Here is a 14088-nt window from a genome sequence, read left to right on the forward strand (position 1 = left end):
ACAACTTTCCAACCAATTCATCTCTATTTTCTTTTCAGTATCAGAATGACAAGCACAGTCCTAATCTCTACTTTGCTTCTAGGGGTTCATGTTCAGTACGGTTTCTAAAACTCCAAACATTGTCAACAAGAATAGCTTCCTAAAAAGATAGTGGAGTATTTTTTTTTTTAGAATGTCAATTTTATGCATCCAGTTAAGAATGTACCAATGAAACTGACTTAATCTGATTTTATTTTTACATCAAGGGATAACTCTTAGGAGGGGAATGGAGGAAGGGGAGATGTGTTGCTGGAAGACACCCAATAAATTAATTGGTTTATGGTAAACCGAATGCTAAACATGTCTGGAATATTTATTAAGTGAATGTAAGAATTGCCTACACCATCAAGGAATTTATCATTTGTTACTTGGGGGATAAACCTATAACCCAAAACAAATATAAGTAGAGCTAATATTTTGTGAAAAGCAAAAAATGCTTGGGATCCCTTTGGAAATGACCTCAGGTTTCTCCAACATTGCATAACCTCTTCTCAGGATAAGATTTATACATATTCATATTTGAAATGAACATATATGCTTAATACCCAAGTACATTTATAAGTTATCTTACTTAGTGGATTTATAGAAATTCTTAAAAAGACCATTCAGACACTAAAGGATCATAAAGAGTTAAGGGAAGTTTTAAAAGACAGCATAACCCTCAGGCAATGTGGAAATTCCCTCTGCAATTTCCTAGTTTATCTCATTCTAACAAGTCTGAGCACCAGCATTCAAATTTCACTTCTACCTCTAACACTCACAAGTGGTGAGTCCTTAGGTAAATCATTTCATTTCCTGGGCCTCAGGTTCTTCACCTATAAAATATAAGAATTACTCTATATCACCTCTGAGGTTCCTTTGAGCTATAGGTATCATTCAGTGATTCAACTTCTACTTAAGTGATTTCAGTTCCAAATGAGAAAATCTCTTCTGGTTTTGAACAGCTGTAATTATTAGATAACTCTTCCTTTTGTTGTGCCACAGTCTTCCCCTTTGTAATTTCCTTTCAATGGTGCTACTTATGCCTCTTGGAGCAACACAAAATGAAATGTATAATTCCTCTTCTGAGGGGGCAGTTTACCAGATTTAAATTCTTTATCAGAATACCAACTCCTTGATAGAAAGGATTGATCTTACTTTAATCCATTTGATTTTTTAATATTTCTTTTGTTGTTATTGCTGTTTCAGAACCATTTTTGCCTTCTCTATAAGCACATCCAGGCTTATGATGTTAGAGTCCAAATATAGCGATTCCATTTTTTGATGATGAAAAGAGTTTGTCATAAAATTTTCACAGATATTTTAAATTTTTCATCCATTTGTTGTCCTCTTCCCAGATTCATCCTTAAATGCCCTCAAGATGTTTTTAGTTGGATCTCTTGCCAAGCTTTTTTAGAACTAATTTTTCTCTGAGTTGATACTGCTAATAAATAATATTCAACAATCTTCTGTAAGATGTTTCAAATGAATTTGCATTCAAAACTGGCATTCCCCTTCAATACTTATCAGATTGGCACGTAAGTCAATATTTGTTGATTAATGTAGTTTTCAGATTTGGTTGGTCTCCTTGTTATTTCATTTGCATTGGTTAAACTTCTGCCCCAAATTGTTGTTATTGGCAACAATGTCCTTTCCTCTCTCTATTTCCCACTTAAAGAATCAATAGCTTGTTTAAATAGGTTAGATTGCAGTTATTTTAGTTACATAGCAAACATTTTTTTTTAAAAAAAAGTTCTTTTCAATTTTAAACAAATGTTCAGCTTTGCTTTAATAAGTCAGTAGTTTGTTTATAAGACAGTTGATTTAGGAATGAATCCCCCTCATTTGCTATAAGATAAAATGCAATGAATTTCATCTTTTGTGATGTCTTTCAGCACTTGCCAAGTTCAGAGCCTTTTGGTTTATTACAGTACATCTGAAAGAACACCCACTATAGTGCCACCTAGGTTCAAATTCTGTTTCTAATGCTCATTATCTACGAGACCTTGGAGAGGTAACTTCACCTTAGTTTCCTAACCTATAAAATTAGGTGATTGGATTAGACAGCTTCTGATGTCCCTTCTAGTTCTAGATCTCTTATTCTGGGACTATGAGTCTTTGATTGTATGATTCTTTTATCTAAAAATATATCTATGATATGTAAGTATAAAATGTCTGTGTAGTCTACAAGTCTTTGATCTTTCTTATTCCTAATATCTAAGTCATATTTTCCAGACATTTTCTACTAATGTTGTGCTCAGCATCAAAGTTACTGAATATGAAAGCATATATTCAATTTTCAGGGCATTACCTAGTTTTCTATAAAATTTGTTTCTCTTTATTTTCTACAACAAATTCTAGAACATAAAGTATACTAATTTATATTCTTCTTTGGGATTTGTTTTGATTTCATGAATACTTATTATAGTCAATGAATTGTAAGATAATAATATTGATAATAATAGCTAACATTTATATAGATCTTACTATGTTCCAGTCACTGTGATAAGCATTTTACAATTATTATCACATTTGATCCTCACAATAACCTTGGAAAGTAGGTGTAATTATTACCCCCACTTTACAGATGAGGAAACTGAGGCAAACAGAATTTAAGTGATTTGTCCAGGGTCACAAAACTAGTAATTTTCTGAGATCAAATCTGAACTCATGTCTTCTTAATTCTAGGCCCAGGGCTCAATCCACTATGCTATCTAGTTGCTGTCATCTGATATAGTTTCTAGATCTTGGATCATTCTTCATATCAACATCTTTAGAATACACTACATTTATGTCAAGTCAAGTTACCAAGTCAATGAGCATTTACTAAGCATGCTTACTATGTGTCGAGAATAGTGCCAAGTGCTGGGAATACAAATACAAACAGAAGAAAGATAGCCCCTGGGCACTTTCCTTAAAATGAAGGTTCTGTGAGACATAGAGATGAAGTATACTTTCAATGTGAAGTTGTCAGTGGTAGAGTGGACTTTCAGGAAGCCACAAACGGTTGGTGGAGAAAGTCTGGAGAGTCAGGAATGAAGCTTGGAAAGGAATAAAATACATTCACACATGCATGCTTGCATGCATACATGAATACATATATGTATATATATGTCCATCCATCTATCCACTCACCCATCTATCTATCTGTCTGTTCATCCACATCCATCCATCCATCTATCCAACTAGATGTTCTAGGTTACACCATAATGTAAACCCATAAAGCTTTTAAGGGCTCAAACTGGGTGGCAACAAGGATGAGGACTGAAGTAACTATGGTTGCCCTAACAAAATAGATAATTTCCTTATGAATCACAATTGTTCAATATACAGAAATGATAAAATATAATATTATCTGGATGTATATAGATAGTGGGGCATAATGGTGGTTTGATTATTGGATGATATTTTTCATAGAAGTGGCATTAATAAAAAATATGAGTAACAAGTAAAAGTAAGCTAGCTCTCTATCTGAAAACAAATTGTTGTTCTTTTAATAGCAATGAGTAACCAAAAGTTTAATGCTCTCTGATTCAAGACTGAATGCTATTTAAAATTATATTGATTTACACTTCAGTTATCTGTGAAACATAAATCATGTGTTTACCTTGGGGATCAAATCATGGGATACAGTAAGAAAGGAACAGAATAGATGAATAGTAATTAATGAACAAATAAATAAATGGACCCAGATTGAATTCTTATTTTTTTGCCAGCTGAGAAATGATCTTCCTAATGATGCAAGCAAGCTGGGGGCAGAGATGGTGGGGGTGGTTGGTATTACTGGTAATATAAGTTCCCATGAGAACAAAAATGCCCTTCCCCCTCATAAAATCCCAATTTGTTCTATTGTTATGTAAACAAAAGTTTGTGTAGAGTTTCTGTTCATTTGATAGAACATAGACTTCTTAGGCAAGCATGGAAAAATCTTACTGAAATGGCCTGTAATCTATCTTTCTGGATTTATGTCATATTATTCCATTTCATACATTTCAAGGTCTAGTTAAACTGGGCTACTAGGCATTCTCCAAACTCAGTATCCCTGTTCCTATATCCAAGCTTTTCATGGGCTGGCCCCTATACCTGGACTGTACCCTCTTTTCGCTTCTGCCCCTTTGAATTGTTATTATCCTTTAAGCCCATGGAAGTGCCATCTCCTCTGAGAAGCCATCTCTGATCTTTCTCATCCCCTAGTTTTTGTTGCTCTGTCTCACTTCAAATTATGTTGTTTACTAATCTATATTCATGTTATATCTTCCCAGTAGAATGAAAGATCCTTATGGTCAGTGATTATTTCATATTTGCCTTTGCATCTTCAGTGTCTAGCATAGTTTACTACACACAGTAGGTGTTGTATCTGTATTATCTATATCTATATAATTTGTTGGAATTGTTGGAGTTGATGAGTACATACATGAAGCATAAGTAAGTTGGTAGATTTGTATAACTATGTTCCTTGTATTCAAAATCCCTCCCTCTACATATCATTGGTATCATCATTATCATCATAATCGCACTCACCACCGTCACCATCATCTTCACCATCCATCCCAGATATCTTATAATAAACACTTTTCCATCTGCTCTCTCACCACCCCCATTCCTCACTCAAGATAGGCCTATCTGTACTAGAGAACATACCTCCCTCCTTATGTCAGTTAACTCACTTAGCTTGAAGGTCTACCCTGGGGCAGAGGTTGATTGACCAGTGAAAGAGGGCAAATTCTTCTAAAGGACAACCAGCTAACCCCAGATTATGCTTTGCAACTATCCATTCCAGAAATCTCCTGACCTTTTGCCATCTGTCCTCCCATCCGCTTACTGCCCCTCCCTCCATTTCTTCTTCTTAGCAAATATATCAGTTATACCATGACTTCTATAAAGGGCATGGCAAGGTAATGTCCTGTGGCTCTACTCACTATTCTTGTAACTATCCAGAAAAAAAGTTCCTTCCCTGTCCACCACTACTATCTGTCACCACCCCCCCTCCCCCACACACATTAGAATGTAACCTCCTTGTGGGCAGAAACTGTATCATTTTTGCCTTTGTATCCTAGCACAGTGCCTGGTCCATAGTAGGCTCTTTAATAGTTTTTCATTTATTTGTCATCACCATTTTCATTATCATCATTGCCATTGTCATCATCAATCATCATTTACTTTTTTAAAGCACTTTTTTTACAAGCATTTTGGGAATATAAACTCATGCTGTATCTGTCTGTATGTCAAATAAATTATCTTTGCTAAAGGAAAGAAGCCTGATGCATTATACTATGGTTTAGTTTGAGTTTTATCATTAAGATTATGTGACCCATTTGCATATGATGTCAAAGCAGGCAAGATATGGTGTGAGATTTCAATGACTTCTCTGGGGCTGAGGACTGGAAATGTTATTCCAACCCCATGCTCCAAGACAGACATACTCAACTCTAAATTTAATAAATAATTTAACCAAACTTTTGCTAATGACTCAGTGTCCTCCATTCAGGAGACAGACTAACATAGGTTTACTTTGGTCTTTCTTTGAGTTTTTAGAAAACACTCTAATTCAAAATTGATCATCTGGAATTTCTAGGTGGTTAAGGTCTTCAACTTTATGCTCATTATATCTCAGTTTAAGTATGTTCCTACATACATTTACATGCAAGCACATATACACATCCCACAAACATGACTTATCCTACAGGGCGGCAGAAAAACGAGCCATCAACATGCTATTTTTGAAAGTTACCAAAAGGTCTAACTGTGCTACCAATAATAACCTCCCCAACCCTTTGACTTGTTGTGGTTCCTGAAATCTACCATTTAAATGATTCCTTTAGCATTGTCTTCAGGGAGTAAACATGTTAATTGAAAGGATAAAATACCAAATCTTTTAGAAACATTCAACACATCAGCACATGCTATTTTAAATAGGTAAGCTATAGTAGCATAATACTATTCATTCTTTCAAACTGCTTATTAGTGAGAACATCTCCTTCAAAGTTCAGGACCATAACTCAGTTTCCATATAGGTACATGGTTTGGTCAGTCAGAATAGTCAACTTAGTTTGTGTTTATTGAATTCTTGTGCCTTAGTCATTTCTAGTCTATACAAATTCCCTTCCTTGGACCATTCAAATGTTGAAGAACAACAAAGATGAAAATTAGGAGAACCTTCGATCACTTCCTTGAGGAATTTTCTGATCCTAATTTTCCCCTTTGTCTGAATTTGATGAACCTAAACGGCTGTCATTAAACATACTGTTTTCTATCCTGTTGCTTATCCCTATCCCTATTTCAAGTATATTCAAACACAAACATTTTTCTCCTGCTTATTGAAATAGGAATGTATTTATCTCCACATAGATTCTTCCAATAGACAAGAACTCTGATGCAACCGGACTCAGACAATCAAGTAAACTTCTTACCTTGGGCAGTGAGGCCCTGGAACCAGAACTTTGGGTTGTCATTGTCAAAACTGTGGTGATGCCCAAAGCCACTCTGGCTGGTGCTGCATCCATGTTGATCCAAAATGAAACCCAGGACAAAATGACTATCAACAGGCTAGGAATATACATCTGGATCAAATAGTATCCCATCTGGCGCTCCAGGTGAAATTTGACTTCAATGCAAGTAAACTTTCCTGTAAATAGGGAAGTCATTCTGTAAAGTTTACCTCATATTTAATTGTATTCCAATAAATAACATTTGCTGATAAATATAGATATGTAGATAAATATGTGGATATAGATATAGATGTGAATATGGGTATAGTTAATGACAGAGACAGAGATAGAGATACAGAAAACAATTAACCATCTACAAAATTGTTCAAAAGACTTCCTATTTATTGTAATGGAGACAATAGTAGTATGTATTACAGGATCATAGAATCATAAATTTAGTATCATTGAATCCATTTTATAGATAAAGAAACTGTGAATCCCAGCATAAAGAAGTATATAATCAATCATTTTAGTCAATTCCATTTTTATTGAAATATTTTCTTGCCGGCTTGATTTAAAAGATCTGTTATTTTTGAGGCTAGCATGAACTAACTTCCATAACTTTGAATTTTAGAAGTGACTCTTTGGGGATGTCAGGGTAGGCATGTATATGCCTGAGGAACTTTCGAATTTTACTGGTATACAAAGCCTCCAGTGTAGAATCTCTCTCCACTGATACAAATAGACTGTTCATCTCTATCTTATAGTGACAGATTTTTCTGGGAGCAGGCAGGCTACCAAAAAGCATTTATTAAGTTATTACTGTATTCCAGATACTGTGCTAAGTGCTTATGCAAGGATGCAAATACAAGCAAAAAGAGAGGCAATCCTTGACCACAAGGACCTTACATTCTAATTCAGGAAGACAAACATTAAAATGGGTGCTAGAGAAGTATGAAGAGGTAGAAATGTTAAGTGACCTAAAGAAACATTTATTAAATACCTTTTAGTTACCAGGTACTGCACTAAGTCCTGAATATACAAAGAAAAGCACAAGGCAATCCCCACTCTCAGAGACCTCACAGTCTAATGGAGGAGACAATATGACAATAACTGTAAAAACAAGATATGTATGGGATGAATCAGAGATGATAAAGCAGAGGGAAGGCACTAGTAGCAACAAGGAAGATCAGGAAAAGCTTCTAGTAGCAGGTTGGATTTTATCTGAGACTTGAGGGAATCCAGGGAAGCCAAGGAGGCAGAAAAGAAGAGGGAAAGAATTCTAGGAATTGGGAACAACTAATGAAAAGGAAGGACTTGAATCCATTAAGGCCCAGTCCTTAATCTACTGTGCTCTGCTACCTCTCTTAGATATGACTAAAGCAGGGGGGGGGGCAGCTAGGTGGCACACCGGATTCAGGAGGATCTGAGTTCAAATCTGGCCTCAGACACTTGACACTAGCTGTGTGGTGACCTTGAGCAAGTCACTTAACCCTCATTGCCCTAAAAAAAAAAAGATATGACTAAAGCTTTAATGATCATTACTCCCTATATAGCAAGGTTTAATTTCATAAGAAATTGAAAAATAATTCTTGATTAAACTATGGTGTCTAGATACTTAAGAAGGTGACCAGATAAGGGATCTGGATGCCATAGAAGATAATAACAGCTTATGGAGAAGTCTAATGTTCTGTACTAGAAACAACTATCAGACTTTCTTAAGGATATAAATTATATTGACCATTCAATTGATACCCCTACAAACAGAGAGTGGAAATGCTTACCAATCTCTGCCAGCATCAGGAGAGATTCACAGACAGGCAGATAATGTGGTATGGTTGCATGTATATTGAATCAGGAGTCAGGAGTCCCACTACATCCATCAACTAGCTGTGTGACCTTGATAGCCTGTGTATGCCTTCATGATCTACTGTGCTCAGCAGATAAACTACTCAGTGCTGCACCTGTGCAAGACATTCTGAACAGATAGCCTCCCTGTAATTCAGTCTGGGTATGATCAATGCACAGACTTAAGAGCTAAGTCTTCAAAGAGGAGATAGCCATCTCTTACTGGATGGCCTCAGTCATTCGGGTACAAAAATAAAAGAACCTGTTGTTGTCATGTCCAATATTGTCCCCCATGCCTATCATCACTATTTCATTTTTCCCCCTAGGCTATGTCCTTGGAGCCAGCTGAATTTTAGCCAGCTGAATCTTATCCAAGCTCCTATTACTCTGAAGCACTGGGAAGCAGGATGTCTCTATTTCTGGGTTTACAAACAAGCAAGTTATTATCCCCTCTTTTTCCAAGGCAGAGAGTGCTAACCCTCATGTGTAATTTCACCCAGCATGCCAGTGACAACAGTGGATGCCAGGGATGGACTCCAGGAAGACTAAGTTCTAGCTTTGCTCCCTATGCATAAACTTTAGTCTCTTTTGGTCTCTGTCTCCATTCTCCCCAGCTGGACCTCAAACCCTCAAACCCATGAAATCATATTAAAGTCACCTTATATGAGAGAGAAATGATAAATAGATACATGATGAACAGAAGTAGAAACGATGAACAGATATATGGATAAAAGAAGAATCTCTTAAGTGCTTACGATGTTCAAGGAACTGTCCAGGAGAAATTCTACTTGGCTATTTTCCCTTTGAAGACTTACTTTAAAGCTCTACACTTTGATCATATCCAAAATGAATTACTGGGAGGCCATCTCTCCTAACATGTTCTAGAAGTCACAGGGATTTTGTCTATTAAATTTGCTTGTACATTGCAGCTTAGGGTTGTGTATATATACCAACTCGATGAATACTATGCAGAAGTGAGAAATAAATTAAATGACAGATACTGTACAGAGCACAGGGATTACTTTATTTTTTTGGCCTGTATGAAAAACAAAAAAACCCAACCAAACCCAACCAATTGCTTTAGTTCAGTAAGTGAAAGAGCACTCACCGGTATTATAATGCTTTGTGCAGTATCCAAGTTCCTTTTCTTCTTTCAAAATAAATTGAGGTAAGGTTAAACCCTCAGCCACTTGTACTGGCCCATCACTTAGCCACTCAAATATCAGGTCATTCATAGTGTAGCCAACTAGAATAAATAAATCACCTTGGTCAGTACCATGAATAGACAATTCCCAGAAAGCATAAAACTTTAATGAATGGGATAGGGGAAAAACCAAAAGAAAGCAAAAACATCTGAGGGAGTTCAATGAATCTGGAAGAAAGGTTCATCAGGTAACTATAAAAAGGTATGTAATCATGAATAAAGGGCTGGCCTCGGAGTCAGGCAAAACTGGGCTTGGGCCCAAACTCGGCATATACTGGCTGCATATTTGTGGGCAAGTCACTAAAACTCTTAATTTCCCAAGCTGATCTCTAAGCTGATAAATTACAGATGGTTTACATAATTAGTTTCCATAATTGTCTGTCTGTCTGATTTGATCTCAGATTTTTCTGACTCTAAGACCAATTCTTTATCCACATACAAATACTGCTTTAATAGGTTTAATAAATACATACTCACACACATATATGTATGTATGTATACAAATATGTAATCTATATGATTGAAACCTGCTTATCATAGTCACTGGAATTAAAATGAAAGATTGAGGTTTAGTTTCCAGACTTCACTCACTGTGATAATAAAGTGTAACTAGCCAAATGTCTATCCATTCTTCTTCTTTAAATCTCAAATTCCAACAAAAGAATTAAAATCCTTTTGATTTTATTTATGATGTTCCATTAAAATGATTTGTAATATCCACAAACATTTAAAATGTCAGTCTGTTTAATAGCATCATAGTTCTATAGTCTTCCAGGTGGATGATAATTTTTAATTCCTGTTTTTGGATGAGTGTGCCATCAGAAATCTATCTAAACATTCCCACTGCCATCTGATAGCTATCTAAACATTCCCACTGAAATTAGCCTTTACTCATAGGATTTGCAAGCTTTGCCTGCAGAAAACCTTTGTGCTACAAGTCATTACAGTTAAATATTTTTTTTTTTTTTTAGTGAGGCAATTGGGGTTAAGTGACTTGCCCAGGGTCACACAGCTAGTACGTGTTAAGTGTCTGAGGCCGCATTTGAACACAGGTACTCCTGACTCCAGGGCCGGTGCTCTATCCACTGTGCCACCTAGCTGCCCCGATTACAGTTAAATCTTAATAACTTCAGCTAATGAGGGAGATACTTGGCAGATAAATGGACAGAATATGCAAATAGAGCATGATTCATCATACAAATTAGGATGCCTATGGAGAAAAGCAAGTGTCAGACCCCATGAGATCCCATGTCATATCACTCCTGAGTCATCAGAATCATCAGCAGCTCAGTAATAAAAAGGTCCTCTATTTTTGTTGCATAGATAAACAAAGAATTATATGTCAGGTATGCATAAGTCAAAACATCACATCTCAGAAGTGAAGGCTACTATTTTTCCCTGTAGAACTTTTCCTTTTTGTTTCTGTTATTTTTATGCAAGAATGAACATAGAGATCTAGTGGGGAAGTATGCAGAGGAGAGTTTTAGACAGGCCAGCTCTCACGTATAGCATTCTCATTATTCTCAACTAAATTACGGCAGGACAGCACCTCAGTGAGACTTACACAGAAATCAATGGCAAAGTTAATTGGAATCTCTCTCTCTCCTAGCAGGGCTTCTTTCCTTTATCCTAGTCTTTGCTTGAAAAGTTTTGGGTGAAGAAACAGAATGGTGAGCCTCTGTGTGTAGATAACACTGGGTAGAAAGTGTAGGAAGGAGTGAGATAAGAAGATTTAGAAGTATAAGGGGCCTTAAGGATTAAAAACCACCTCATTTTACAAATGAGTAAATTTAAGCCCAGAAAAGTGATTTGCTCAAAGTGACACAGAATCTAAGTGGCAGAGTAAGTGTGTAAACCCCAATCCTCAGATTCCAAATGTTCTGCTCTTCTTTCCAAGCCCCTGAGAGAAGTTTCTTTAGGTGGCTGCATTTATTGTTTCCAAATAGAAAAATAAAGGAAGGAGATTATGCATGGAAACAAAATTCCTTAAATGTCTTTTCAAGGGGTAGGCAACTATAATACTATTTTTACAGACAAGGTGCCAATTTGCTTTTCTAGAAATTTTTCATTGTAACTTCCCAACACCAGTGAAATCACAGATCTGTCTTTCCCTCAGCTCCAAAAAAAAAAAAAAAAGCAGGAGAATCATAGATTACTAGAATCCATAGATCGTTTATGTCTATCCCACCTCTTTATTTGTTTGGTAAACTCGGAGATTGGGCCCCTAGGAGAGGAAGTGATTGATAAATGCTTAATAAATGCTTGTTGACTTGACTTGATGACTAGTGTAGGATATTGGTTGTTGTTGCTCATTCATTTAGTTGTGCTCAACTCTTTGTGACCCCATGAACCAAAGCACTCCAGGCTTTTCTATCCTCTACCATCTCCCAAAGTCTGTTCAAGTTCACGTTCATTGTTTCCATGACACCATCTATCCATCCATCTGTTCCCTTTTCCTTTTGCCTTCAATCTTTCCCAATATCAGGGTCTTTTCCAATGAGTCCCATCATTTCATTATATGGCCAATGTACGTAAGATTCATCTTCACTATTTGACTTTCCAGTAAATAGGCTGAATTCATTTCTTCCAGTATTGACTGCTTTGATCTCCTTGATGTCCAAGGGACTCTCCAAAGTTTTTTCAGCACCACAATTCAAAAGTGTAGATTTTGTGGCTTTCAGCTTTCCTTGTGGATAGATTGACTCTCACAGCTGAACAATGCTACTGGAAAAACCATACCTTTGACTACATGGACCTTTGTCAGCAAGTGTGGGATCAGCCTCCACAAAAGCAAGGTCTAGATGGAGCAGTGTGTAGAGCATTGGGCCTGGAGTCAGGAAAACTCATCTTTCTGAGTTCAAATCAGGCCACAGACAGGTATTAGCTATGTGAGCCTAGCCAAGTCACTTAACCCTATTTGCCTCAGTTTCTTCATCTATCAAGTGAACTGGAGAAGGAAATGGAAAACCACTCCAGTATCTTTGCCAAGAAGACCCCAAATTGGGTAACAAAGAGTAGGACACAACTGAAAAGTGACTCAACAACAGTCTTTCTAGAACATATATTTGCCTTTGAGTGTTGATGGTCCAAAACAATTTATCACCAGGTTTCTAGTTTATGGTGAGACTCTCCAGATTTAGCTAGTTTAGTTTTCTAATGTAGGTATATTTATTTATTTATTTGCAGTTTTTATTTTTTTGTGGGGCAATGAGGGTTAAGTGACTTGCCCAAGGTCACACAGCTAGTAAATGTCAAGTGTCTGAGACTGGATTTGAACTCAGGTCTTCCTGAATCCAGGACTGGTGCTTTATCTACTGTGCCACCCAGCTGCCCGGTATATTTATTTTTGATTTTTGAGGTGGTAGGGGTTAAGTGACTTGCCCAGGGTCACACAGCTAATAAGTGTCAAGTGTCTGAGGCCAGATCTGAACTGAGGTCCTCCTGAATTCAGGGTCGGTGCTCTATCTACTGCACCACATAGCTGCCCCACTAATGTAGATATATTGAAGCCATACTGCAAACCAGGTTGTTTTCCTGCCAAATAAATAGTTGAGTAGAGATGAAAATCTAGGTCTTCTGATTACCAGGTAGGCCATGGGCTATATATTACTGATAAGAATAAACACAGTTTCTCATGAAATGTGAAGCTCACTTTGTAACTAGCTTCAGCTTTAAAACTGACTTTTTCATTGTGTGTGTATGTTCATGTTTGTGCATGCAAGTGTATGTGTGTGTGTCTTTTCGGTAATATGCTTAATGAGAAAGTACTGCTTTCTAAAACAATCAGAAGCTTGCTAGCACTTAATAATATCTAGCATTATATTTTGCTTTAAGTTTTGCAAAGCACTTTACACATATTATCTCATTGGATCCTTAGCACAACCTTAGAAGGGAGGTGCTATTATTATCCCAATTTATAGATAAGGAAATGGAGGCACATAGTGGCTAAAGTGACCTGTCCAGGGTGGCATAACTAGTAAGAATGTGAGTTTGGATTTGAACTCAGGTCTTCCTGCCTTCAGGCTGGGGCTATATCCACTGTATCACTTGGCTGCAAAAGAAACCTGTCCCCAGGCGCCCCAATCCTTAATTATTGTTTGTCAAATGAAGAAGCTCAATTTGCTTGATAGTCATTGTGTTATTAAACTGCCCCAAATCCTTGTGAGGTCTTCAGTCTCCATGATTATCTCTGATTCACAAACTGGAATTCACAAACATATCAGGGAGACAGCAAGAAGAAAATCCAGGGTGATTGGTTCAAAATTCCATTCTCAGCCTCAGGTGTTAGTTACCCAAAAGCGTATATGCCAAGGAGGACATTGCAAAATGATTTTGGGGGCAGAGGTTCTCAGAAAAGTGGCAAAGTAAGCAAGGTAAACCTCAGATTCCCTGGTTGTTTCCTTTCTGAATCCTTTTTCCAGCTCCTGGGCTGGCCCTTTCTCCCTCAATCCTAAGCACCTTTTCTTCATACTTCCCCACTCCTGCTCAATGCTATCCCAATCTCTCAAGCACCAAACCAGGCTGTCTTCACTTTAAGTGCCTTTTGTGTTTATTAAACAAAAGGAATCTCTAATTAGGAGGGGGAGATGT

At 36.9% G+C, this 14088-nt stretch overlaps 1 protein-coding gene across 4 annotated transcripts in view; it reads right to left on the reverse strand.

The window, feature by feature from the left end:
* GLRA2 (glycine receptor alpha 2) overlaps nucleotides 1-14088 on the reverse strand; it is a 297466-nt gene that overhangs the window by 150026 nt on the left and 133352 nt on the right. For all 4 annotated transcript variants that reach the window (XM_043998772.1, XM_043998771.1, XM_043998773.1 and 1 more), the window contains 2 exons: nucleotides 9403-9540; nucleotides 6429-6643 (listed from right to left, as the gene is read on the reverse strand). In XM_043998772.1, coding sequence (XP_043854707.1) covers nucleotides 6429-6643; nucleotides 9403-9540 — 353 coding nt within the window. The remainder of the gene's footprint in view (nucleotides 1-6428; nucleotides 6644-9402; nucleotides 9541-14088) is intronic.

The sequence above is a fragment of the Dromiciops gliroides genome, chromosome 3, assembly GCF_019393635.1.
Source record: "Dromiciops gliroides isolate mDroGli1 chromosome 3, mDroGli1.pri, whole genome shotgun sequence".
In the NCBI taxonomy this organism is placed as follows: Eukaryota; Metazoa; Chordata; class Mammalia; order Microbiotheria; family Microbiotheriidae; genus Dromiciops; species Dromiciops gliroides.